Source organism: Gobio gobio (genome assembly GCF_949357685.1).
Source record: "Gobio gobio genome assembly, chromosome: 4".
NCBI lineage: Eukaryota > Metazoa > Chordata > Actinopteri > Cypriniformes > Gobionidae > Gobio > Gobio gobio.
Genome location: NC_137100.1, coordinates 34252144 through 34279252, shown reverse-complemented (window position 1 = coordinate 34279252; position 27109 = coordinate 34252144). Strand labels below are relative to the sequence as shown.

General features: G+C 38.5%; 1 protein-coding gene across 2 annotated transcripts in view; it reads left to right on the top strand.

Moving 5' to 3' along the window:
• The window catches only part of fras1 (Fraser extracellular matrix complex subunit 1), a 133995-nt gene that overhangs the window by 22810 nt on the left and 84076 nt on the right, over positions 1-27109 (top strand). For both annotated transcript variants that reach the window (XM_079815147.1, XM_079815146.1), the window contains exons 3-12: positions 17373-17480; positions 17973-18065; positions 18499-18658; positions 19703-19836; positions 20026-20109; positions 22550-22651; positions 23345-23536; positions 24850-24939; positions 25370-25408; positions 25493-25640. In XM_079815147.1, coding sequence (XP_079671273.1) covers positions 17373-17480; positions 17973-18065; positions 18499-18658; positions 19703-19836; positions 20026-20109; positions 22550-22651; positions 23345-23536; positions 24850-24939; positions 25370-25408; positions 25493-25640 — 1150 coding nt within the window. The remainder of the gene's footprint in view (positions 1-17372; positions 17481-17972; positions 18066-18498; positions 18659-19702; positions 19837-20025; positions 20110-22549; positions 22652-23344; positions 23537-24849; positions 24940-25369; positions 25409-25492; positions 25641-27109) is intronic.

Sequence of the window (27109 nt, the reverse complement as noted above, 5' to 3'; positions counted from 1 at the left end):
TCTCACAGGAAGCTGATAGACCTGCTTTGTGTGAATGTTTGCTTGTCAGACCGAGTAAGCACAGAAGCGAAGACATTGCCTTACTCTTTTCACTTCCTGAGGTTTTCTACCCTTGGGTTTTTTTCTGTTTCTATTAGTTTGGACCTCCTAGTTGTAAAATGCTTACTTCTAGCTCTAGGGACTCGGTCGGAAGAAGTGCATGGGAAGGTCAGATGTTCTCTATCTTGAATTACTGTACACACAAAGTAATTAAGGTGCACTTTGATGAACCATGGGGAGGTCTGCTCAGACGGGCTGCGTTTTGAAAGTACATCTCTATCTATAGGAACAAGTTCACATCCTGGGAACAAGTGCCTTTGAAAACAGCCTTGACTCCTTGATAGAGCTGTTATGAACAAGGGCACCTGTCTCATGTTTTAATCTCAAACAAAACTTCAAAGCCTCCCCCTGAGTCCTGACTAGATTGAAAAGTTTGGCATATTAAACCAAAAACCTCATTTTCAGCTTCCGCCCTTCACCGATGTTTGTCTACCAGGCTTCATACCTTGACTTAACATATAACTGCAGATCTTTTCCATAAAGAGTGTTTATGGATATGTTCTCACTCCTGCAATTTTCAATAAATATTTGATGCAATTCAGGGTTTGATGTATGAATAAATTAATCCCTAATTTATTGATTTTTAATTATTATTATGAGAGTATCACACTTATTGCTAAGTCCTTGGAAATCAAATGACTTTTTTAGTCTTAGTGAAGGTATCCCACTGTTGTAGTTTATAATTGTCTCAGTCTCAGACTGTTTAATAAAAAAATTGGCAAGCAATTCCTCAACCTATCGAATCCAGGGTGTGCGTTTCCCAAAAGCATACATTGTTAGCAAACTATAATTGCAAATTCCGTCACCAACATACAGTAGTTTAATGATTCAGTGTTTCCCAAAACCATAATTCCAATGAACATCCGCAAACAGCATCACAAAACAGTATGGTTGGAACTACCACTTTTGAGCTGTGGTTGGAAGCACAGTTTCTTGCTAGTATGACATGTGGACTTAAATGGTGTACATATTAATCAGATGGCTTTTTCTGTCTAAATGGCTTAAAGTCTTACAGGTTTGAAACAGCATAAGGTTGGGGGGGATCTTTCCCTTTAGGTTTATAGTGAGATGAAATTTCATGTCCCAGAGGTTTCGAGAAAATAGAGGTCGGGGTATAGTTTTAAATATGAGAAATGATTCAAAGAAGACAACCCAAGTTTGTCTTGTTTGTGTGGGCTGTTGTTCCTTCAAGCTATGCACGTTTACTTGGTAAAGCTATAACGTCTCCTGTATGGGTTTTCACCTTCACCCACTAGGCTACACTGTGTGAGCGTGAGGGCATGGTGTGACATTTGCCTGAGAAAATTAGTATGGTATTGCTTGAATAGTTTGCTTGATATTATTGCTAGAAGTATGATAGTGAGTATTGCTCAGACTGGATGTTAGTGCTCCGTAGCCTTCGGCTCAGCTCCACCAACTCATTCCCATTATTTACATCTTTAGCATTGCTAATGCTCCTATTTCCTATTCCCTTAAGTACCTGACAATCTCTGAGGTTTTCGCTCAGGGCAAAGTAGACAGGAACTTGTCTTTCAGTGTTACATCTCTTCCAGCTCTGTTTTCTCCTAGAAGTTTTCTGTCATGAAAAAGACTCTTAGCATATTTAAGATGGGCTTTCTTTTTTAAAACTAATCTCTCTGTTGGGTTATTGATTATAAATGGTTTTTATATTTGATAAGTTCTAATGTATGCTGATATTTTGGCACATGCTCTTTTTTTATAGCTCTTCCATGTACGCAATCTCTTATTTAGAAATGCTGTTTGAAGCAAGCATGCAGTATTACTGTTGCACTGCATGGGCTCTGAATACAGCACAAGGCATTTGAGGCATATAAGTGTTAGCTCTTTCCTTTATGGAGTCACAAATAGCTGGCTGGCAGTATCATATTTGCCTTTCAAATATAGGCCAATCCATGGTGACCTCACTAGAGTCATTAGTCTGCTGGCACTCGGCAATCAATGAGTGGAATGCTATACATGCACTGCTGTTATTCAAAGGGCATGAGGGTTTCTGGAATGCAGTATATACAGTATGCACATATAACAATAAAACATAGTCTAACTAAATGTACTCCATTACTTATGTATGTAGCATAGGAATGGGGCATTTAGAAAGAGTTCATACTAATGTTGTGTTATTTTCACCCAATATACAGTTTCAACACAGTTAAAATAGAAACATATTTCCTGCTGTGGCGCCAGGGTCAGCTGTTTTTCTGATGCATTCAAAGCCAGTATGCTAAAATAATCTCCGGATAGTAATAGGAGTATCATAGGGTTTACTAAATTCGGATGGGACTGAATTATATATAACTGAACACCTGCTTTAGCAATCTGGAGGGTGTAGGTAAAGCATCATTCCTGCAAATGTGCATGAGCTTGCATGCGCTTTAATGTATTATAAGAAATCAATATTACCGAATGGAAATTGGAAATACGTTTATATATGACAGCTACATCTTTTTTTTTTGTTTGTTTTCTTTTTTGCTCACTTGGTTTGGGTGTTAGGCGGTATTGATTTTGGCCTGACCTTTTAAAGACTGTGAGGAGAGAGGACTGATTGAAATAGGTGCGTTCAGCTCAGACTGTGGAGACTCAAATCCCTCCTTGAAAACATCATCTTAAATTGTCAAACCTACCCCTCAGACTTGTAAACTTTGAGACCAACTGGGCAGTAAGCTATAAACCATTCAGGAGATACCTGAGTCAGTCCATTCTTACATTTCCAGACTCAGACTAACAAATTGATTGAAACTAAACACTTCTGTGTCCATGAGGCTCTGTTCCTGCAGGATAATGCACTGTAATGGGAAGGAAATGAGTGTGGCATTCAGTGCCAGTCAAGCATGTTCTTGGGCCATCATTACCCTGTATGGCCCTTTCTCTAATCGGGAAGATTTAGAGAGTGAGAAAAGTCTACCTACCTGCTATTTTCCATTCTCAGGTTTGATTAAATGGTTTATTATTATCATTATTCCTGAGAATGTAATATAATTTTTTGTCGTTTTGGTTGATGTCTTTATTATAGCAGATACTTAAAGGCATTGTTCACCCAAAAATTATCCTATGATTTACCCACCCTCAACCATCCTAGGTGTATATGACTATCTTCTTTCAGACGAACACAATCTGATTTATATATTTTTTTAAATATCATTGCTCTTCCAAGCTTTATAATGGTAGTTAACGGTGGGCCTGATGTCCAAAAAAGTGCATCCAGTTATCAAAAAAGATATCCACAGACTCCAGGGGGTTAATAAAGGCCTTCTGAAACGAAGCGATGCGTTTTTGTGAGAAAAACATCCATAATTAAAACTTTTTATACTAAAATAACTTGCTTCTGGCAGACGACCTATGCAAGTCGACTTATGCCAGAGTAACCCCAGGCTGTATTCGTCTGAAAAAAGGATGTCATATACATTTAGGATGGCTTGAGGGTGAGTAAATAATGGGGTAATTTTTATTTTTGGGTAAACTATCCCTTTAATGTAAACTTTTTATGCTTTTATTTAGAAATGGACGACTCATTTATCATATATACAAATTTTGGTATCCCTTTAGTTTAGGGTCTAATTCTCACTATTAACTAGTTGCTTATTAGCATGCATATTACTAGGATATTGGCTCTTTATTAGTACTTAAAAAGCGCATACTGATGAATTACTCTGCATGACCATATTCTACATTCCTAATCCTACCCAATACCTAAACGTAACAGCTACATTACTGACTATTAATAAGCAATATTTAGGAGTTTATTGAGGCAAACGTCATAGTTAATAATTAGTTAATAGTGAGAACTGGACCCGACCCTAATCTAAAGTGTCACCCACATTTTGTTCACTATCTTTTAATTATGTTGTATAATATTTTTTGCAGAAAGCAGTTTTGAAGATGGCACACATCAAAACTGGGGAATTTATGTTCTTGTAATGGTATTCTAAATAAAATATGGAATTAGTCGTTAAGGGTTAATGGCAACCCTGTTACGCTTCCTTAATTTTTCATTCCTTAAGCCATCTGCCTGTGAATGTTGGGACAGATTTACGAGGGCTCACTCAAGAACAGCCTACGGAAATCTTTAATTGTAGTTGCGTACCTGAATTCTTCAGGACCTGAGAGCACAGCTGTTGTGTCACATGCACACATACTCCTGTCACTGCAAATTTGCCCCATTAAGACTGCCATGCTTGTACAATCAGGTTTGGTCTATGTTCAGCATCCACAAACACCACGGGAAGTTAAAAGAAATGGTTCCACAATCATTTTAAACCTCCAGGGAGAAGTGTAGTGAGAGGGGAAAAACTGATTACTGTGGTACACTTTTGCAGAAAAATCACCAGCTCTCAGTGAATACCTACTCAGTTATTTATGAAATTTGTTATACACTTGCTTTTCAGGGCAAATAGCAGTAATTCCAAGTGTACGTGGAACTTCTGAGGCACAAGTTCAGGGACCTTTTGTATAAATGTTTTATATGTACAAAATTGCCTTCAAAAAGAATGTATCCTATTTCTTTTGCACATATTTTGAAGTATAAATAATACACTTTTCTTGGAAATGTGCAATTCTTTACAAATATTTGACCATGCACACTTTCAGTGTTTTAGCTTGCGGTGGATAGTAATGAAATAATTGAATGCCTCTGAAATGTGCAGCTCACAAAACAAAAAGCAATCACAATCGCAGTACAAATGTGTTCAGCAAAATTCACTGGACTCACGTTGCAACAAAAGCCCTAAAGAATGTACTGAATGTTGACTTTTGTCAATAGATATCTTTAATTTAATCTGCGTACTGTTAATATGCAATCTGCGAACAGCTTTGACCAACATGGTTCTGAGGCATGCTGCGCTATGATTCCCACAATTTATCAGATGGTTGTGCTGGTAACTGACTTCAAACTCAAGCTGTGCGTATCATCTTTTATTCATTGAACTCGCAGATTTCAGCTCCTCACATCCAAAAAGAGCGAGAGAGGAGAAATTGCTTGCCACATATGGTGATGATAGAACAGGCCAGTAGCATAATGAAATTCAATGACAATGTTTGGATTCGTTGAACGTTACAGTACTGTGCATCTTACAAAGGTTTGTCTCGCTGCAATACTGGATGCAGAACTGCAAAGGATCACCCAAAAGGAATTGGTGGGGATTTTTATTTTATTTTTCGTTTCTTGTTTTGTTTCTCATTTCGTTTCTTGGTTTCGTTTTTTGTTTCGTTTTGTTTTGTTTCATATTTGTTTTGTTTCGTTTCACTTTCTTTATTTTGCTAGTTTGTTTCACTCTTGTTTTTGAACAAACGCCATCAATGTGTTACAGATGGACAACCTGTAACATCTTTTTTTTTGTGACAGATTCTGTTATTACTGTTAATACTGATTAACAGTCTATTCTTGTTAGTGTTCTCTGGAACAACCTGTATTTCAGCAGTGAAAAAGTGAATTGTACCAATGACCTGGAGTACCCTTTTTAATCCCAAACATATGCTTATAATCCTCTTAGTACAGGCCTTTTTTGTTAAATGTCTAGCTCCCCTTCCAGTCCTTCTATTGAATCTGGAGGGAGCAGAGAGAGGCTCATTTCAGTTGTCCTCCAAGTTTGACATCCCTCTGTCTCCAGCTCTCCAGCCCTCAGTGGGGTTTGGCTCAGCCACAGACCTCTTGAGTGTCGCTCAAAAAGATTTTGTGATTGACTGCAGCTCTTTCCCTCACAGTCGTCCTGCTTGCTCTGATAGGGCCCTGCTGGCCTCTAAAGCTGTCAAAGCTCTGAGCAATTTGTAATCCATACATCCTCATTTCCACCCCATGTCCCGGTCTGCCCTCAGGTATACCATTCTGATGATAACCCGTACAGGTTGCAGTATCAACATTATTATTTTCAACTCAAGTCTAGTTTGGCAAAGGTGAAAGTCTCAAATGTTATTAAAGTGGCACTACTATACAAACATCAAATTCAAATAACACTTGAAAGTTTTATATTTGGCTGAAGCTCTATAAAGCATTGAGTGACAACAACCTGTTCCAGGTTAAATATTGATTGAGTGCAAATATAAAATGTTTTAATTCATAAAAATACCAGTATGCCAGATGAGAACTAAATGGAAACCCATGCACAGTGTTCCTCAACAGAGCACTGTTTACACAGACCATAGACTAAGCAGAGGTCCCCGACAGAATGTTTGCTAAGGTTTTTTTCTTTCTTTTTTTTTTCCATTTTAGATTTTTTTTTTTTTATACAGTATAATACATAAACACCCCTAACTAATATAGAAAGTGCTGCAGACTGTCATAGCTAGCAAAACTTTTTTAAAAACATTTGAAGAGTTGCTTTGTCAGGCAATTTATTTAAAAAATGATTTATATTTAAGTCTGTTTATATGTCTATGAGGTGTTTTTAAAATGCTTTAAGACAAACCATGTGTAAATTCATAAGTCAACACCATTGCTATGTATTTTCTTCATAAAACTCCGGTGAACCAAAGACAGTCTCAAAACGCGTTTTTCTCACGTCACAAACCTTGTCGACGTGTCAACCAGTCAACGTGCGGGTGGGCTTTAGCATATCATTAACTATAACCGCTCTGAAGTCTCAAGCCAGGTTTTCTGTTGATAGGAAGAATCGGGTATATTTAGCAATATATCGTGTGAATTATGTATATAATGTACATTACGATGTTGTGATGAACTATATGCCTTTCTCCACTGACGTTCTATGATGTTGAGAGTGTGTTTCTAAGGATACTGGTTAGAAGGCAGACTGAGATGGAGAACGGCAACAGGAACATGGTTTGTGTAACATTAGCAACACATTACTAGCTGTTTGATAACGTAGTCAAAGAGCGATATACCATTGTGCAGCGTTTACTAATGGTGAGTAGTGAGTGAGTGGAGGTGGGGCTAATTTGCATATTCATTGATACATTTAAAGGGTCACTTTAGCGCTGGGAAGATGAATGTGTATTTAAACTCTGTCATTTATGTAGTAGAAATGTGAAATTATTTTTGAATTTGGTGCCTTCTAGACAGAAAATGTATTTTTGTCTCATGTGGATGAAAGACAACAACTCCCAGAATGCACTTGCTTCGCGGCCCTACGAGGCCACTCCCTACACCGCCGCCAGCGTCATTTTTATATTCATAATAATACAATAATTTCGTTCAGTTAGAGAATAAACACTAACAATTAAAAACTGTGAGCCGAACGAAAGTCACAGGACAAACACAGCAGGAGTCAGATTTCATTCAGCACGAGAGGGAAGTAGTAGCTGAGGTAAGCGCGGCTGTCATTCTCAGCGCGTGTCCAGTCTGGCGCGTTTTCTGAACGCATATGGAAGCTAAACTTTCATAGGAATTAATTGAAAAGTTGAAACACTCACTTTGCTCTGCACCGCTCCGTTCCGTTATGAATGCCCGAGGTCGAGCCGCGAGCGCATTTACATTCTGTGAGTAAGATCTCTCCCCTGTGGGCGGGTTGAAAACATGCAGAACAGCTCCTTCTGCTGGCTGTAGTTTTTAGCCTCTGGCAAAAAAATCCTCAGATGATGCAAAATGACGATATTTGCGTCATCGGAGGAATTTTTCCAGAAATAAAATGTATAATTCTCTCGTCTCTGGGGGATATGAGGGGGGAAAGTACCATAATTCAAATATACTATGGGGTTTCTACTGATACAAAGCTTAATGCTTAATCACTGAAGTTACCCTTAAAAAAAAATCTTACCAACCCCGAACATTTGAATTGTAGTGTATTTAGACAAAATGTATATTTGTGACTAAATTTATATTTGCAAGAAAATAAATTGACCAAGATAACAGACCAAGAGTGAACAGACTCCCCTGTTTGTATTAATCTGTTTGATCAACCATCCAGCACATACATGTTAACCATTAACACTGCCTGCATTCTTCAGTGTCTTAAGGCGGTTCTTTTTTCATGGCAAATCTCCCACATTGTTTGACCGATTCCACCCCACGCAAGAACAGGTTTTCGACAAAGCCAGTTTTTGTAAATAATTCACCATCACTCTTTTATTACCTGAGCCTTCCAGAGAGCATTTTGTTTACATAGGCAGAGTGCAGGTGAACATATTTACCTGGCTAGAGTGCAGTGGTGTTGTTTTCTTTCAAGGTTTTAGCATTAATAATTCAATAGGTGTGTAGGGCAGAAGTGCTCATTGAGGTGAAGTGAACTGATTTTTGAGAAATGTCATAGTTGTACCCTGAATGACTGAAAATGCACATTCTTTTTGTAGTTTGTATTAAGGTTGTACAAATAATGTGAAAATGTAGAAATAATCTGTTAATGTAAATAAAGCATTGCTGACAGAATAAATCCATATAGAGCTTCATTATTTGCATGAATATAATTAATGTTTTAATGCTTTCAACATTAAAGCTCTAAACATTAAAGCAAGTTAAAGCTCTTGTCTTTTTCACCTTTTCATTAAAAATAACAAACTGTAAGATAGAAATGATGAATTATTGAAAAGTCCGTCTGCACTGGTCATGGTGTTTGACCACATCCAGAGGAGTTTATCTAAAAAAAAAAAAAACGTTTGAAAAACGTTTGATCATGTTCCGTTTCCTCCTTAATTTCCTCTTCACTTTCATTACGTCCATGTCTTTTTATCTTCTGACACTTAGTGTCTCCACTTACCCTAATACACATCAAGCATTTCAATGGCTCCATTATTCAGCTTCCCTCCAGTAAAACTGAAAGCTGTTTTCTGCAACAATGTATCATATTATTTGAATACAAATAATGAAATGTTGTCATTTAATGGCAGCAATACTTGCAATTTCCCTATCAGGACTATTATCAGTGATGATTATTGTGCTCAAGAGGTTTCCATGTCATTTACTATAGGAAATGTTCAAATGCTGAGCTGGAATAGAGCAGCACAACATAAAGGTGAAGTTATTATTTATTGGACTCTTTTTATGTTGGAGGAGCTAAACTACGTACATGTCTTGACAGCCTTCGTTTTATGGTCATAATTTTAGTGTTTACAAGGGACACCAGAAGATTTTGAACTGCACATGGAAAATTGTATTCACACTGAGTAGTGGAGATTAGGGAAGATTCATGTTCAGTTTTCTGTATGAGACACATCTCTGCTCGTTCAGAGTGCAGTAATTATCACATTTGCTTTTGAATGGAAGAACCGTACAGTCTATTAAAAACAACAAAGAGAGAATAAAATCCACTCTGAGGCCTTTAAATTAGTTTTAATATAAAAGGAAGCATAATTAGAACATTTTTTTATGATGTTTCTTACTGCTTTAATTTTCCTAAACAAGATGTGACCATTTGAGCATATTTGTGCTGTGAAAAATAGATTTAGACGTCCTTTTTGGCAACCTTTTAGTCTCACCGCTTGCCTTGCAAGAAATTTGCATATAATCATGCTTGGCTGGCATAAGAAAGAAGTTGTGTAGAAGGCAATTGAAGTGCAGAAACTGAATACATTTGAATGTATTCAAGCCCAGATATATTCAAAGGATCAGCAGACATAGCACTGTGTCTTTAACACGCCACCCTTTCCTGAAACATGTTGCCAGATGTCCTTCATGCATTGTGCATCATGTTGTTAGTAAAAAGAGGGTCACCCAGGGCAATTTTTCACATATGCCCACTCTGCCCAGGAATGTCAGAGACAAGTTTTTTTTAACACAACAAAACTTTTGTGGACTTTTTTTTTGTGGACTTTTTTGATCATGGTGATCCATGATGTTTTGTTCTATGAGCACCATATTTCATGTGAGGAATTAATGCATTTGTTTTATTTATTTATTTATTTAACAAAATAAAATAGGCAAAAAGTAAATATTATAAAGTAATACATTATCATTTAAAAGTTTGTGGTTAGTAAGTTTTTTTTTTCTGAAAGGTCACATCAATTGATCAAAGGTGAAGGTATAGATCATCCAAAAATAGAATTTATTCACCCTCAAGTTGATCCAAACCTGTATACATTTCTTTCTTCTGCTGAACACAAAGATCTTTTGAAGAAAGTTTGTAACCTGGCCCTTTGGTGCACCATTGACTTCCATAGTAGGAAAAAAATACTATAGAAGTCAATGGTGCCCCAGTAATGTTCAGTTCTCTTTCATAGGTTCACTCAACGCTGCTTTGCTATGGGAACGTCCTTTGGGTGTGCCGATTGTCTGAAGCCCTTATAGAATCAGCCGCTGACTTCACCAACCTTGTTGGTTCTGTGGAGCAGGGCTATTCCGCCATCCCTCCAGTTGAAGACATGCTGGCCACTCACCTCTCTCCTTCTTTGGCTCCTTCATGGAAGTCTCGCACTCTCCTTCCCCCTAAACCGTCTAGGACCACTTCCTACACTGCAGCTGGTCAGGCAGGCATGGCCCTTCATACTATGGCCATCCTCCAAACCTACCAAGCGGATGTTTTGAAGGAAATGGATGAGGGATTTGGCCTTAAGAGACACAAAACACACTTCTCATGCCATAGGACGCCACCTGTGGCTCAATCTCACGGAAATCATTGATAAGGAGAATGTCTTCCTACTGGACGCCCCAGTCTCTCAGTCTGGACTGTTTGGGGAGGCGGTCAACACTGTGGTTGAGAAATTCCCAGAAATTCCCAGTCGGCTGCTTTCAAGCAGTTTATGCCTAGGAGGGCTAGGGAGGGACTCCTCCAACCCCTCCCCCTCTCAGTCCAAAGAGCATCCCTCTCATAGGAAGGAGTTCTCTGGTAGGAGGAGCGACCAGGGTCATCCCCCACCCACCACGATTTGGGGAGCTCGCGGTCGCCCATTTCCTCGCCAACGACCTCATAGGCAAATTGATCCGAAGCGGCCCAGCAAACCCTCCGCTTTGGCTCCTTCGAGTCGCTCCTGACCCTCAGGTCAGAAAAAGGAGAACTCCACCTTACGTTCGAGGTTGGGTCTGACCGCACAAGCGTTTCTGCCCACCTCTCGCCAGCTCTCCTTATCCACCTCTATCACTTTCACTGCCCAGTGCGTTTCGAAGTGCTGGCTCGACCCACACCACCTCCGGCGCTGAAGGAAAGAGATGTGTCTTGCTTTCTCCCCTCACGTCCGATTGGCTTGCTATCCGCCGCTCACTTAGACGGAGACATGTTCGGTTTTCTCCAGGAGCCGGTAGGACCTACTTTTTCCACTCAGACCGTGACATCTCCCACTCCGCATCAGGACGCCAAGCACTCTCCTTCGTGGTTGACCACGCCTCCCCTCAAGGATCACCTCGACACCCTATTTCAGGTATGTCCACTGCACCTCAGCACTCCGCTTCCTCTGTCACATTTCTTTCACGAGTGGAAACGTCTGCCAGGGGCATCACCTTGGATCCTCCGCACAGTTCAGTCCGGTTACACGCTTCAGTTCTGTCACAAACCCTGGGGTGCGGAATTCGAGGGCAGACCAGCATGCGGAGTCTGGGATGGGGAGGTTCTCTCTTGGCACATAAACTGCTGAGAGCTGTCTCCCTGGCCCTTCGGCACTTTCTCCCTTCTCTCAAGGGACACCACGTCATCGCCAGGACGGACAACATGGCGGTGGTATCTCATGTGAATTGCCAAGGGAGCTCATGGTCGCGCTCCCTGGACAGGCATGCGCACCGTCTCCTCCTGTGGGCTCAGGACAAACTCCATGTACCCGGGATCTTGAACCTCGCAGCAGATTTTCTGTCAAGGCAGAAGCTCAGGTCGGGGGAATGGATGTTGAACCCTCAAACAGTATCCCAGATTTGGGAAGTGTTTGGCAGAGCGGAGGTGGACCTCTTCGTCCCAGTGCCAGCTCTGGTTCTCTCTGAGCTCCCCAACGCCGTTGGGTATTGATGCGTGAGACAAAAGCTCTGTGCATTCCCGCCCATAAATTGATTCCGGCGGTTCTGTGCAGGGTGAGGGAGAGCGGAGTCAGTCTCCTGCTTGTAGCCCCATTCTGACCATCCCAGACCTCGTTCTCGTAGATGGATGCTCCCTTTGAGCCCTTGGAGTCAGCTCCAGAATGGATTCTGACTCTCAAGGTTGCCCTTTTGTTGGCCTTAACCTCTTTGAAGCGAGTGGGCGACCTACAAGCTCTCTCTGTTAACGAGACATGTATGGATTTCGCTCCTGGTCTGGTTAAGGTAACCCTAAGACCCAGGCCAGGATATGTGCCCAAAGTTCTGTCCTCATCGTTTTGTTCTCAAGTTATCACCCTTGACTCTTTCCACCTTCCTCCTTTTGCCTCAGAAAAGGACGAAAAGCTTAATTTGCTCTGCCCTGTCCGAAGTTTTATGTAGATCGTTCTGGTAGTTGGAGAAAATCAAATCAGCTCGGTGTCGGTTGCCGCGGGCTTGCCGCATCAAAACAGAGAATTTTCCATTGGGTGACAGAGGCTATTTCGCTGGCATATGAGGTGCATGGTCTACCTTCACCTCTCAGCATTCGGCACATTCTACCAGAAGTGTGGCTTCCTCTCAAGCCCTTTTTAGAGGGGCTCTTCTGGAGGACATTTGTGTAGCGGCAGGTTGGTCCCCACCGGTCACGAGTCGAAACCGCTGGCAGTGAGTGAAGCTGCATCAAATGTCTGTTTTGTTGGCAATCGACGCGTAAATGCATATAATGTAAACAGCACAAATGTATAGTGAATCGAAAGTTATCCAGGAATAATGTCATGATGTATTTGTGTGTGTGTGTGTGTGTGTGTGTGTGTGTGTGTGTGCTGCTTTGTCATCCCACACGACTAATATCCTCCATATAATTGGTGTAGGATGTGCTTACTTATCTTAAGATCTCTCAAAGTTGCAATTGTTGTAACTATGGCCGTCAGCCACTGCTTTAGTGCACTCAATTGGCTGGGGACACGATTTAGCACATTCTCTAATTAAATTAGACTGTGCAATGGTTTGGTTCTGGCTGATCTCTCACTGCCTAAATCAAGGCCAGCTCAATTTGGACTCAATTACCTTCTGCTTGCTTGGCTACTAGCTTATAGAATTGAAATAGGAACATTTACACATGACCTTGAAGGTTATATGCTTTTAATGTGAAATTTTCTCCCGGATTGTTTTTTTTTTAACTCCATTTAAATAGCCACTGCTGTTATTACTTTGAGTAGAAAGTCACACAGAAAGTCACACAGAAACAGAAGATAAATTGTTTTCTTCGCTATAGACAATCTCACATCACCCAGTGCACACAATAGACCATTTGTCTGTGGCTAATGGTGTGTGTCTGAATTGCACCTGAGTGGCCCACCAAATATGTCACATTACCTCCTCAGTTGATTTATCAAATATGTTCTGTCACACAAACTCTTGTGTGCCCTGGAGATTGTGCAGGTACACCTTACCCACAGTATGCTCATATTAGCTTAAACATGTCAGTTGGACCAGATCCAGACCTATCTTTAGTTTCAACAACAAGTGTCCTTATTTGTCGATTCTTTTCATACGTTGTTCGAAGCGGGGCCAGGGCTCATTCAAGCTTACTTTGTGTTTTAGACAACCCAATACATCAACCAAATATCTTTTTGACAGGGATACCCATTCTCTCTTCTTTTTGGTGTATGTGCCTGCAAAACTAGCTTTAGAAAAACCTCCACTTTAGCGTTCAGTAATATAAGGTTTTAAATGTAAGACAAAAGTATAATCTGAATGTAAAACTTTGTGGACAATATTCATAGTAACTGCATTGAACTACTGCACTGAGCACCTTTGTGAACTTAGAGAGAAAGGACTTGGTCATTGCAAACATGGAAAAGTCAATTCTGAGGGAAAAAAATGTAAATGGTTTGATGTTTTGTGATATAATGCAATCAAATTCAGACATTTTTACTTGTCAGTCTTGGAATTTTTTTTTGTTGTAATGAGTTGAAAATGGTAAATTACTGTACCGTATGTCATCATATTCCAGAATTTTTTTTTTTAATTTATAGCTCTCACGGCATTACATAGTTATATAGTTTCGAGTTATTATTGCATATTAAAACATAATAAAAGCATGTTTGTAAAGAACATGTTATGGTTAAAATGCATAGATTTTTTGAAACATAAAAATATCTTGCTAACATAAAATATTTTTTTTAAGTTTAAGTTGTTCATGTATTATTTATATTTTATTTTATTTCAGCATTGTTTCAATTACCAATAATTCATAGTTTTGGTTTTAGTTAACTATAACAAAACAGTTGAACATTTGCAGTATACACCTGATTAAAAAAAAAAAATTAAATGTCAGAGCTTTTTCCTCACAACAAGCTTAAATATATAATTTCATTAGATTATATCAGTCAGAGACTGTTGTAATTTCTTTTGTATTACTGTTGTGCTTGGAGCACACATTTCTGTGGCCTAATTTGTTCAGTTGACAAAAATGTCATTATCTCAAATGTGTTACTTGCTCAAAAATTCTCCAAACTCTGCTGGAGAAATACTTCAATCTCTCAGTCATTACTGAAATTAAAAATGTAAAACTTCTTGGCATTGCTTACTCGTGTAACCCACTATGCAATAGGAACATAATGTCAGTAAACAAGAAGCAGAAGTTTTGATTCTTAGTTCCACCTCAGGTGCAGACTGTTGATTCAGACAAGCTCAGACTAATTAAAGTTTATTTTGTTTTGATTGGTTTGATAAGATTATCATTTATGAAATGTCAGGAAATAGCTGGAGTTTTGAGTGATGTCCCACAGAGGGTTTTATCTAATTATGATTAAGATAAAATCACAGCATGCTTTTTCTTTTAATTCTGCAGCGATTCTATTATAGCTGATCAAAAACAGGCTTTGTCAACATAAAAATCAGTAAATCACCTTGATTGTTTAATTTAAATAGTCTCCTTCCCATACATTTTGCGTCTGAAAGGGAAACTCCTACAAATGCATATGCAATAAGACCACAAAAATAACCCTGTCCACGTCTTTACAGCGCTAATTTTGTTTAGTAAATCCTGACAGTAGTTTCTTAGCACCAAAAGAGGGTTTGCACTGGCGCAAGCTGTTAGTAAATCTGTCCCTATATGGCTCTTGGTTAAAGTTCAACCAAAAATGAAAAATTCTCTTTAATTCGAAGCTTGCTAACCTTACTTTTTTTTTTTCATGGAAAGGACATAGTGGCCATAATATTCATCAAAAATTCACTTGTGTGTTTCACAGAACAAAGAATGTCATGTGTGCTTAGAAGAACAATACATATTTTCATTTTGGATGAACTTTCCTTTTAACATATTAATGTATTCAAAGCTTATTTTCCCCATGACATAGTTGAATTTGTGCAATGTCACATTTTCAATGCTACACATCACATCAGATGTGTTTTTAGAACGCTAACATCTGAGATTCTATCACCACTCTGGACATCTGGATACCACGAACAGTTTGCTGAGATATTAACTGTCCTCAGATCTTTCCGAGCTGGCCATTCAAAGCCACACTGGGGTGATTCCCCATTAAGAAATCTGTGCAGAGTGTCACTTCAGAGGCTAGGTGCTGTGCTGAAATGTGCAACCCATCAACACTTGCTCAAAATGTCAGTATGACAAGATGGCTCCTCAGGATCGCTGTCACTGTGTGTGATTTATAATACAACTGTACAGAATTTATGATCAGTAGGAGCAAATCAAGGTTTTGTGTATATAATGTCACGCGTATGTTCTGTTTCTGTTTCATTTTCAGTGATTGCTATGTTTGGTTTTGCAGAGTTGAGTTTCCCTGGTTGTTAATCATTTCCTTCACCTGTTTTTACTTCCTTTTGGTTACTCTCCCTGTGTATTTCAACCCTTAGTACTGCCTGTTCATGGCCCGGTATTATCTATGTTTTAATTGCATTCTCCTGACTTTCACCTTATTGGATTTATGTTTAAAGACTTCTTATTTCTCTGAATCTCGTTCGTTGTGCATTTACTACAGCTACACACACCTGACAAATCTTAATCTTTACACACTTTAAATACACTTCTTAAATAGCTATCTTGATGCCCTTAACCGATCTGTATTGGGAGTTTAACAATACATATTCTTAGCATCAGCTATTATAAAATGTTATTCTCATTTAATGCTTGCACTCTATTCGTGTCATTTAAATATCACTGTTTTGTAAGAATGTAAACTGCTCTGTTGATTATGGCTCCAACATGCCATCCAAACAAAGTTACAGTTCATTTATCTTTAAAATTGAGCCTTACATATTAAACAATAAACAATAATATTATTTGTAAAATATTTTCTTTTTCATTATTAATTTATTATAGACTACCATTAATTTATCCAACAAAACTGTGAATATGTATCTTTCTTGAACAACCAGTGAGTAAATAGACTACATTACAGAAAAGGTTTTGTTCAGTTTGAATCGGGCATTCAGAGAGGGATTCCATTGTGAACTCGTCTGAACAATTGATCGACCCAATGAATCTGATTCAAACAACTTACAAATGAATGTAAAGTTGTGGTGCGAATTCTTTTGATTCACCAAAAATAACTTTTTCATAAGAGTAATTTGTGCGTAAATGGTACTCACATGTGTTTGTTGTATGTAGGAAAAAACTGATGTGCACTCCAATGAATCTAATGGAACCACTTATAAATGCACACAGATATTACCTAACTGTTACCAGTGGTGTTTACATTATTTTATAAATGGTTGTTTTGGTTGCATTTGGTGTCAAGTTAGTGAATGTAAGACTACTTTAGTTTTTTGAGAGAGAAAAAACGGTTTGAAGAAAAATAAAAGTTTGAGGACCACTCCAAACTCTAGCATGGTCCTCTGTCTGTTTTGGGTCTGCTTGGATTAGCTCAGGGAAAAGGCTACATTGACATAAATGATGCCTCCTCATCTTTTTATCTGATACCCTTTAAAGCAGTAGGTCCCTCAGGCAGGACTGTTAATACATCTTAAAATACCAAAGCAACCTCTTTTAGTCTTATCTGTTGATGGTCTAACATTTATTGTTGGCAATGGGGATGTCTGGGGTTAAATGCAAGATAGCTTTACTATATGTAATGGATTTGTTTAATGGATTCAGTTAGGACCTTCTAACAAATCTAGCAAAAATATTCAGAGGCTTTTTGGAAAATTGATGTTTGGGAATGTTTGGTGGGTAGGGTGATTACTGTTCTTGGGATCATTATTAGAGCTTGGACTCTGTTTGACTTGTATTTTTGTTTTCATCTCCAGATCTAACACTGTCAAAATGCCTTACTTTTTAGTGTTTTGTCTTTCCCAACTCCAGCTCCATAAACTGAGAGTTGACGGCATTTGGTGTGCATGGGTTTATGTCTTTGTACCTTTTTTCCTGTTATAGAACAATACATCATGGAAACCAGACACCTGTCAAGACTGCATCTGCTATAATGATATTGTCATTTGCAAACCCACTCACTGCCGAAATCCCCAATGTGACTTTCAGAGGGTAAGAATAATGTAATTTCGTATTGCCATTAAAAAAGGGCAATAACAGTACCTGGGTAGATGAATGCATTGTTAGCTAGGAATGAAAGCTGCCAATTAAACATTAATGCTTTTGGTCCTATTAAAAGCAACCAATACTAAGAACCCTGTTACAAATGGTTCGAACAATAAGGGTTCTAACAAGAACTATTTATAAGAGAATTAAATATAACCTGGTTCTCAAAAGGTTTCTACAACAGTTAGGCCTTGTACTAGTCCTCAAATTGTTTTTTACTACTGGTTACATCAATATGCTAGTTTATGAGTTACTCATTCACACCTTACAATATATCAGTAATACTAAAATAACACAGGTCGCAAAGGCCAATATTTTTGATGCCTTATTATGTCTCATTGCTCCTGAGTCTAATGAATTCTCTTAAGCGTATTTTCATTCAGTTATCTCTGGAATGATAATGCAGCTCTTGAAATGATTCTCTGGATGTTTTCCAAGGGTGAACGCTTGAGAATCCCACCCAACAAGTGCTGTCCAGAATGTTTAACGCAGTTGCCCGGCATCTGTCACCATGAAGGAATAGTTTATGGGGTAAGTGACACTTCTTATGACACAACTCCAATGAAAGATGCTATAAGCCTCATCCTGTCCCTTAGCCAATCTTCCCTCTTCTGGTCTAGCACTCGGCTCGTTGATTGCTTCGTTCTGTGGACAAAAGCGTTCTTGTTTGTGTTCCACTCTTCCCTGACAGAGCAAGCTTCTTTTTTGTCCCGATCACCCCTGCTAAAGAGCCACTTGGTGCTCTGTTTTAGATTCAAGCAGTGTAGCTTCCAAGTCAAGTAGCATTTACTTTGGAGAACAAGCTGTGTTGGCAGTGGGGCTCAAAACCATAAGTGATATTTGGCATGTTTGCACAAATTTAAAGATAACAGTTTTTTATTAACAGTTAAATTATATAAACTTATATAAACATGTCTCTTCAACCATTTCCTGATCGACCGCTCTCTCTCGCTCACTCTCTCAGCATGACAGCCAATGGAGTAATTCCAAATGTTCGGTGTGCACATGTTCTCATGGGAAGGTGACCTGTGGGCCACGTGATTGTCCTCCTCTTAGTTGTGGGAAAGACCAGAGTCCTTTCATCCCAGACGGGGACTGCTGTCCTGTATGTGCTCATAATGGAGGTACAGTAAGATGCAACTTTTTTTTTTTCATTTCATTTATTCACAACTTGATGGGATGTTGTTTGTGAAAGTGTCTGCTTTTCTCTTCCACTGTTCCTAGTTCATTCACATTATGAAAAAAATTGTGCTATTGTATTTAAAATGTACTTTCCCATAGAACTCATGACATCACATATCTTTATCATTTTTTAACTATTTATTGAATGAAAAAAAATGTGTGTGTGTATATAAAATATTGTTATTGTCTCTAGGCCAAATACACTGGATATGATTATTTTATATCTATATTTATTTATATCTTAATGTACATGTTAAAGTCAGTATGAAATGAAAATCTTACTGAACTCATTGTGATCAGTTCATCCATGCACATTTAAAAAAAAAATTTTTTTTTTGACCATATCATTTTTGATCAAAATGTCATAACAGACTTTTCTCTGATGATGTATTCCCGATTTCTTTCTGCTTAAATTCCTGCACCTTTTTTTTACAATTGACTGCAAGCTCACATTCAGATCCCCATCTTAATTTTTTTCTTTTCCGATAATCTCAGATATACGTCTCAACATGAAAAAACTGAACTGACATTATTTCCATTACATTGCAACTTTAAAGAGAATGTGTGTAGTTTCTAGTGGCCTCAAATGCATTTGTGATCTGTTTGAGTGGATATAACAGCATTGGCTCAACCAGTGGTGCAAATTGGGCATGAATTCACTCAAACAATGACTGTTGTGTTGTTTAAAACAGAATTGTTGACTACAGCCATTATTTTTGCATTTCTTTTTGGTGTCACTAGTGGCACAAACATTACACACTTCAGTTTTTACATGCGAGTCGTGAAGTTAGTAGAAGTCATTTGTTTGCCTCAGATCCTGTACTCTTTGTTGAATGTTTTGTGAATTGCTTTTAAAAGCCTTTCTTTTCTTAGCTATATGGGAGCCAAGAGGATTTATTCTGCTGTCTTAGACCAATGATGTGTTTTTTCCTTTAGAGATTATAGCACAATTTTGCAATTATAAAATGCTCTCTCCCACTCCATAGTTTCATGCTCTTGGGAAGGCCGTGAGTACAGAGATGGGGTGGAATGGACATCCAGCCCCTGTACAAAGTGTAGATGCAGAAATGGCCGCACTGAATGCCTGGTTGTGGAGTGTCAGCCTGTTACATGCAAAATGGTCAGTGACAGCCCCGAACCTGTCAGTTTTTGCTTTGTGTTTTGAGCTGTCAGTAATAGTCAAGACAAAGCACAGCGCTGTATGTCTAGATGTGTAAACTACAGTTATCTTCCACATTATTTCTAAAACTAGTTTAATTAAGCCTGTTCAAATGTTATCATGTACTGAAAGAGTTGTTGTAATATACAGAATGAGAACCTGGTGGTCCAGCCAGGACAGTGCTGTCCTCAATGTGAGCCGAATCCCTGCATGGAGGCCGAGAATGAGTACAAGGTAAGCCAGAAAACAGATTAGAGAAAGTTGAAATGTACACAGGGATCTGAAGACAGAGATAGATTGAGAGTGACAGATGTGATATAGTGCATGTCTGTATTATGGAAGACCTTTTGAGGGAGGGGACGGTAAGTGTGGGCTAAAGTGTTTTCATAATTCATATTGTGGCAGATGGGTTAAGGGTAGAGCCGTGTATGGGTCTGTCTTGTGTGATGTTCCTGTTTCACTCATTCATCACACATTTCTCTCTTTATCTACTCTGTCTTTGTTCACACATCATACACATTATTCCCTCAACTGACTTTTCATCTGTTTGCTAGCTCTCTCTAAATCAGCAGTTTTAATCTGCTTCACAGTAATACCTTGTGCAATGTAAAATAAGACAATATGTGAATAAACAAAAATAGTAAAAAATAATAAAATAAAGTAAAATAATAGCACAATTAAAATGAATTAAGTTTATATTAATACATAACTTATATACATTTATATTAATTGACTGTATTTAAAATAGATAAATTAAAGATGAAGAATATGATTAAATGTGCTAAAAATACCACTAATGAGCAACAGTGTAGTGATGGACACACACACACACACACACACACACACACACACACACACACACACATACATGTCCTCTATGATACAGTTGCACCAGAGCCAATATTATGATAGACATAGAGTATTCAGACGATGGTTGAATCATATGCATATTTTTTTTTGTGATTAATTCTTAAATTATTCCGTTTGATCCCCTCAGCTCTGAATATGTGGTTACATCCCTGCAGTACTAACACCTCTCTTTAGACACACAAACCATCCCCAAAATCGCTCATCAGCATGCCATTTAGGACTGTTTCTCTCTTTGCCGTGCTCTCAGCGAACATGTCCCACTCAACGGAATTCAGCTCTTTTGATCGCCGTGGATTGTGCAAAAGCAAAGCAAGGATTTAGGAAGGATAACATTCACCAGTCTTTTCATCTCCTTCTTGTACTTGTCTTGTTCACTACAGCACTGGCTGAAATTGTCATTTATTTCGAATTAATTATGTGCTGTAATGTGTTCTACAGCTAACACTTTGAACAGCTTTGAGATGCCATCTGAATTTTGAAATTGAATAGAGGCATTGATGGTATAGCTCACATGGGCTTTGTTGTTTTCCTATTAGATTTGTATTTTACATAGATTTAAAAACACTGAAGCTATTGATGACATATACAGATGAGCCAAAATATTATGACCTAATATGCTATTGGTCTTCTGTGTGCTGCCATAACAGAGCATCCTAGGCATGGATTGTACAAGACCCCTAAAGGTGTCCTGTAGTATCTGGCATCAAGACTTTAGCAGCAGATCCTTCAACTGCTGTAGGTTGTTAGGTGGAGCTGTAGTGGATCAGACTTGTTGGTTCAGCACATCCTACAGATGTTGAACACCTTGAACTCTTCATCATGTTCCTCAAACCATTCCTGAACAATGTGTGCAGTGTGGCAACGCGCATTATCCTGCTCAAATGGGTCACTTCCACCAGGGAACACCATTGTCATGAATGGGTGTACCTGGACTTCAACAACATTTAGGTAGGTGGTGTCAAATTGACATCTACATGAATGGCTGTACCCAGGGTTTCCCAGCAGGACATTGCCCAGAGCATCACTCCCCCTTCACCAGCTGTCATATTCCCACAGTGTTTCCTGGTGGCATCACTTCCCCGGGTAAATGGTGCACATGTACACGACCATCCATGCAATGCGAAGGAAAATGGGACTGATAGAACCAAGCTACCTTCTTCCACTGCTTCCAGGTTCAGTTCCAACACTTGTGTGCCCATTGTAAGAGCTTTCAATGGTGGACAGGGGTCATCACAGGCACTCTGATTGGTCTGCAGCACTGTACAATGCAAGGTGCGATGCAATGTGTGTTTGTGACACATTCCTCCTGTAACCATTGTTACAATTTTCTGTGACTTATACCACAGTTGACTTTCTATTGACTCGGACCAGACAGGATAGCCTTCATTTCCCTTGTGCATTGATGAGCCTTGGATGCCTAAAATCCTGTTGCTGGTTTGTGGTTTGTCCCTCCTCGGACCACTGTTGGTAAATTCTTACCACTGCTGACCGGGAGCAACCCTTTCAAGCCTTGCGATTTCAAAGATGCTCTAGATCTAACCCATTCATCTGGCCATAAGAATTTGGCCCTTGTAAAATTCTCTCATGTTTTTACACCTGCCCATTTCTCCTGCATCCCACATAATGACAATGAGAACTGATTGTTCGCTTACCATCTAATAAATGCAGACCTTGACACGTAAACTTGTTAGGAGACGATCAACATTTTTCACTTCACTTGTGAGTGGTCATAATGTTTTGGCTCTGCAGTGTACATGTTCCATTTTCACTGCATTCTTTATTGTGTATGTGTGTGCTTTTTTAGCATGGTGAGCAGTGGCAGAGGGGTAGCTGTAATACCTGTGTGTGTGATCGTGGTCATTCCCGCTGTCAAACGGAGAAGTGCCCTCGTCTCCAATGTGATAAGGTCAGCAGAAATCCATTACACCCCAACACTTCATGTCAAAGACAACACAAAAGAGAAGCTGTTGGCTAACTGACTAGTATCTTTGACAATCTAAAAGAATCTCACTTTGATTCTTGTGGTTTATGCTTCTTTAGCGTGAAAGTGACAGTTAGGATTGTTTGCGCTATATATTTTGCACTTTGTCTGTTCCTTTGGGGTGTTAGTCTTAGCCTTTCTTTCATACAAAATGTATGATCTTATTTAACTGTGCTTTAGAACAATACTCAGCTGGAACAGACCATTCATTTGTATGTCTTACCTTAATAAATGTAAAGTAAAGATCATGAAATGAGATCCAAATGAGAATTTTATGGCTTTTTCATTCATATCGTCCATCTAAATGCTAAAAGTTGGCAAAATTCATTTTTAGCAGTTGTACAGATTTAAAACGTATTGTTCTCATCCAAGCTACTGGCAATTTTCCTAAGTAGGGCTCTCACCCAAACTTCCAAATAAGAATTACACTTGTAAAACAATATTGTGGGGTCTTTAAAGAAATATACTGGCTTAAAAATTAAGCTCTATTTAAAGGATCTTATTTTTTTACAATCATTTTCTTTTGTTTTTACAAACTGAGGCACAAGTCAAACTATTTTATGTGCATTATAACAAGTGTGGTATTCTATAATGCGTGCTAACATGTGTTCTTCTCAGGGTCAGGCAAAGGTCCAGCGAGCTGGCCAGTGCTGTGAAGATTGTGTCACGTCTAAAGGCAGCTGCCTCTATGAGGGCATCATCCGTTACCATGGCGATATGTGGAACGGCACGGGTTGTGAGTTCTGCATGTGTGAACGGGGTCAGGTGCTGTGCCAACGGGTCGAGTGTGCCAGATCAGAGTGCCCACGGGTATGTGTCCAAATTTTATTGGAACACATTTCAATGCAGAGCCATGAACAGGGACACATGCTTGCCCTATTCATTAAAAGAAACAATTAACAAGCTGAGCTGGAGGATGCCCTATATACCGTGATTTAAAATGTTGAGAATTATTAGGGCAAAATATACTAGAGAGTTTAAAACCTGGGGCACATTATCTCTGTGGTCATTTGTCCCTTTTTTGAATTATATCTATATTCAATCAATATATTTTCCGCTTCTCCATTAATCATAAGGAGCTTTGAAAGGTTGAGAATTCATCACTTATTAATTGTACTTTTGGCCCAAATCCAAGGCAGTCACTGTAAAGGTTATTCTTTAGAGAGGAAACTCTGACTTAAAAGATTTTTGAAGTCCTGTAAACTTCTGTAGGGTCATGGTAGAGTTCATAGTAGACGTTTATTGGAGTATTAAACAGAAATGACTCTTATACGTTTAAAATGTGATATATATTCTGGTGCATAAAACTATTGTACACGTTATAAAAAGTGGTCAAATTCAATTATTTGGAGCTATCACCCCACACACACACAAATTTAAATTCTGTCATAATTTACTCACCCAAATGTCGTTCATATATATTTTTATTGTGATTAAAACCTTACATTAAACGTGTTCGTTATATGAAGGGATTGTGTGTCTTCAGGAGACTTGGGTTAAACTGCTCAAATCATGTCTTTTTGTGCAAAAATTTTGGATTTGTGGACTTTAAATTGATGGACAAAAATGGTGAAAGAATATCACAAATATCTTCAATTGTGTCGTGAATATGAACGACGTGGGTGAGTAAATAATGACAGAAATTTCATTAAAATTGTTGGGTCAGCTATAGCTTGAAATTTAGTTTTGTTGGTGTAAATTTAGATGTTCTCACATGAAGCACCTTATTATGTTAAACTTCTTTTCAGTGAAGTGGTGTGAGGTCCTGTTCTTTGAGTAGTAATTAAGCATCTGATTAAACAACACAAAAACACAGCAGATGCTTAAAATATTAATCAAACTGTCTTTCCCATCGGTAGCTCCATATTTCACTGACATCTGCTGATTTGCCCGTAAGACCACCATGACTTTGGTGATTAAACTGTGTTTTCTCAGAAAAAACTAAAGATTCTCTCATGAATGTAAATGACTATTGATAACTGCCCACTATAAAGAACCGTAGAAGTAGAATTGGAAAGGTGATGTAATTAGAGATTTGTGGCTCCATGTGAGATAGCTAATCATTCCCCTGGGGGTGTTTCATGCTGAAATTAAATGAGATAATATTTCACACCTTGTGCCAGGGAGAAAAACTGGTCCATTTACCTGGGAAGTGCTGCCCAGAGTGTAAGACAGCAACCAGTTCCTGTACATATTCACAACCAGACCAAAAGGTATGAAGCTTTATCTGCCACCTTCTTTAAATCACATTCAGTGCTCTTATATCCACACATGTAAAATACATGCTCTATTGTTCAAAAATATAGTAAAAACATACATTTTGTGGAATATTAGTACAATATAAAATAAAAATGTTCTGTTTTAATATATTTTAAAATTAGTATTTCAATTGTTGAAAACAGCTGTGCTGCTTAATATATTTGTGTAATCTGATTCTTTGATGAATCGAAAGTACCCCAAAAATTTGTAACATTACAAATGTCTTTACTGTCACTTTTGATCAATTCAATACTTCCTTGCTGAATAAAAGTGTACATTTCTTTAAATTGAACCTACGTTTTTGAACAATAGTCTACAATGAGCTTTTGATAGCTAGTAAATCAATACCGCAATCAATCAGTCTGACTGTCTTTGTACACTTAGGGGCGGAAAGCCAATGTCAAGAGTTTTAGACACCTCACTGTAAGTAAACATGATAACTTAGTTTATGGTTTGCAAGATTAATAAAAAATGTGTTTACTGTATCTTTTGTGTCTCTGGTTTCAGAATCTGGAGAGTGTCAGAGAGGGGCCGTGTCGTGAGTGCCAGTGTCAGGAGGGTCATGTGACCTGTTATCGGCACTCCTGTCCCACCTGTCCATTGGGATCCCTAACTATACCGCACAGTGAGCAGTGCTGTCCGGATTGCAATCCAGGTGAGACAAGCATCTATGTTTTTGCCTAACAGCAATGATGAATTGCAAGCTACTGTTGTTAATTACAACACTCACCTATGAATATGTTCCAATAAAATCAGTGAAATTGGGGTTATACTATGAATTAGAGAAAGGAAATCTAATTTATTTACATCTAAAGAACATACATTATTTTATTCCCAGTTTAACAGTATTTCTTAATTAAAAAACATTTTTGAATTGCTCTAAAAATCTTTCTTTATCAGCCCTCCAAGGATCAATTCCTTGGCCATAAAATAAAACATAGTTGATCTCAGTGGGCGAGAGATGAGAGCTATAGTATTAGATTATATTTTGGTTAGATAACGTGGTTATTTAGCTCTGCGGCACCCATGAGACTCGCGTCTGCTCTATACTAAATTTCCCTGGTGACTTCCAGAGAGGCTGCGGGAAGGAACATACATCTTTCTCTCTCTCGCTTTCTCTTTGAAAAGACCACAGAGAGAAAGAAAACAGAACGTGTTTATGTTTACATTTTGCTTAATATATATATATATATATATATATATATATATATCTGAAGAGACAGGGCAAATTGTTTGGACGTTTATACGTGTGTGGGTTGACCATTTGGCATCTCTGTGTTTATTCTTATAAGATTATGCTAATGTAGCCTTTAAACACAGCATAGTCTTCTCTTACACTTTGTACAGGAATTCACGTGCCCCCTTTTTTCCCCTTCTATATTTAACAGCACTATATTATTATTCACATATGCTAAGTAGCAGCTTGCACAGTGGTAAGGTTTGTTAGCTGGTTAATGTCCAGATTTTATCAATACGGCAATGGCAATGTGTATGCATATAACCATTTGTTAACTTGACTGCCTGTTGTGAGAAACATAAGGAGCCCAGCATCAGTGTTTTATCAGATAGATTGTCCAAGACATAATGACTTGCAGTGTTACTGTGAGAAATGCTGTGATTCGGAAGGATTTACTTGCTAGTGACCATATTATAATACATCTGCACTCAAAACAAGTAGATTTTTCAAATCGATGGAAAGTCTCAAAGGTCATTCTGGTAACAAATGCTTACCTCAACTGGAAAATGGAGAGTAGGATAGTTTTCACCAAGAGTTATTGATTCACACACACCAAAGTATTTAATTAAAAGTGATTTATGGGGGATTGTCAGAAAATAATAAAGACTTAGAGCTTTCATTTTCATGCTCTGGATATGAATCTGGCCTTGTGCTTGCAGTCCGCTCCAAAAAAATGTTTGAATGACCATCAAATAATCACCAATGCACCTTTAATGTCCTACATTGTCCTATGTCTATGTTTCTTTCTCTGGCCTCATGGATAGAGCCAGAAACCTGCAACCTGCAAAAGTCCATAGCAAGGGATTTACCAGCTCATTAGAGACTCATTAGAGAATTAATTATTGTGCCATGTAATGGCGCCAAAGGGTTCTATTGTTGGAGGCTTT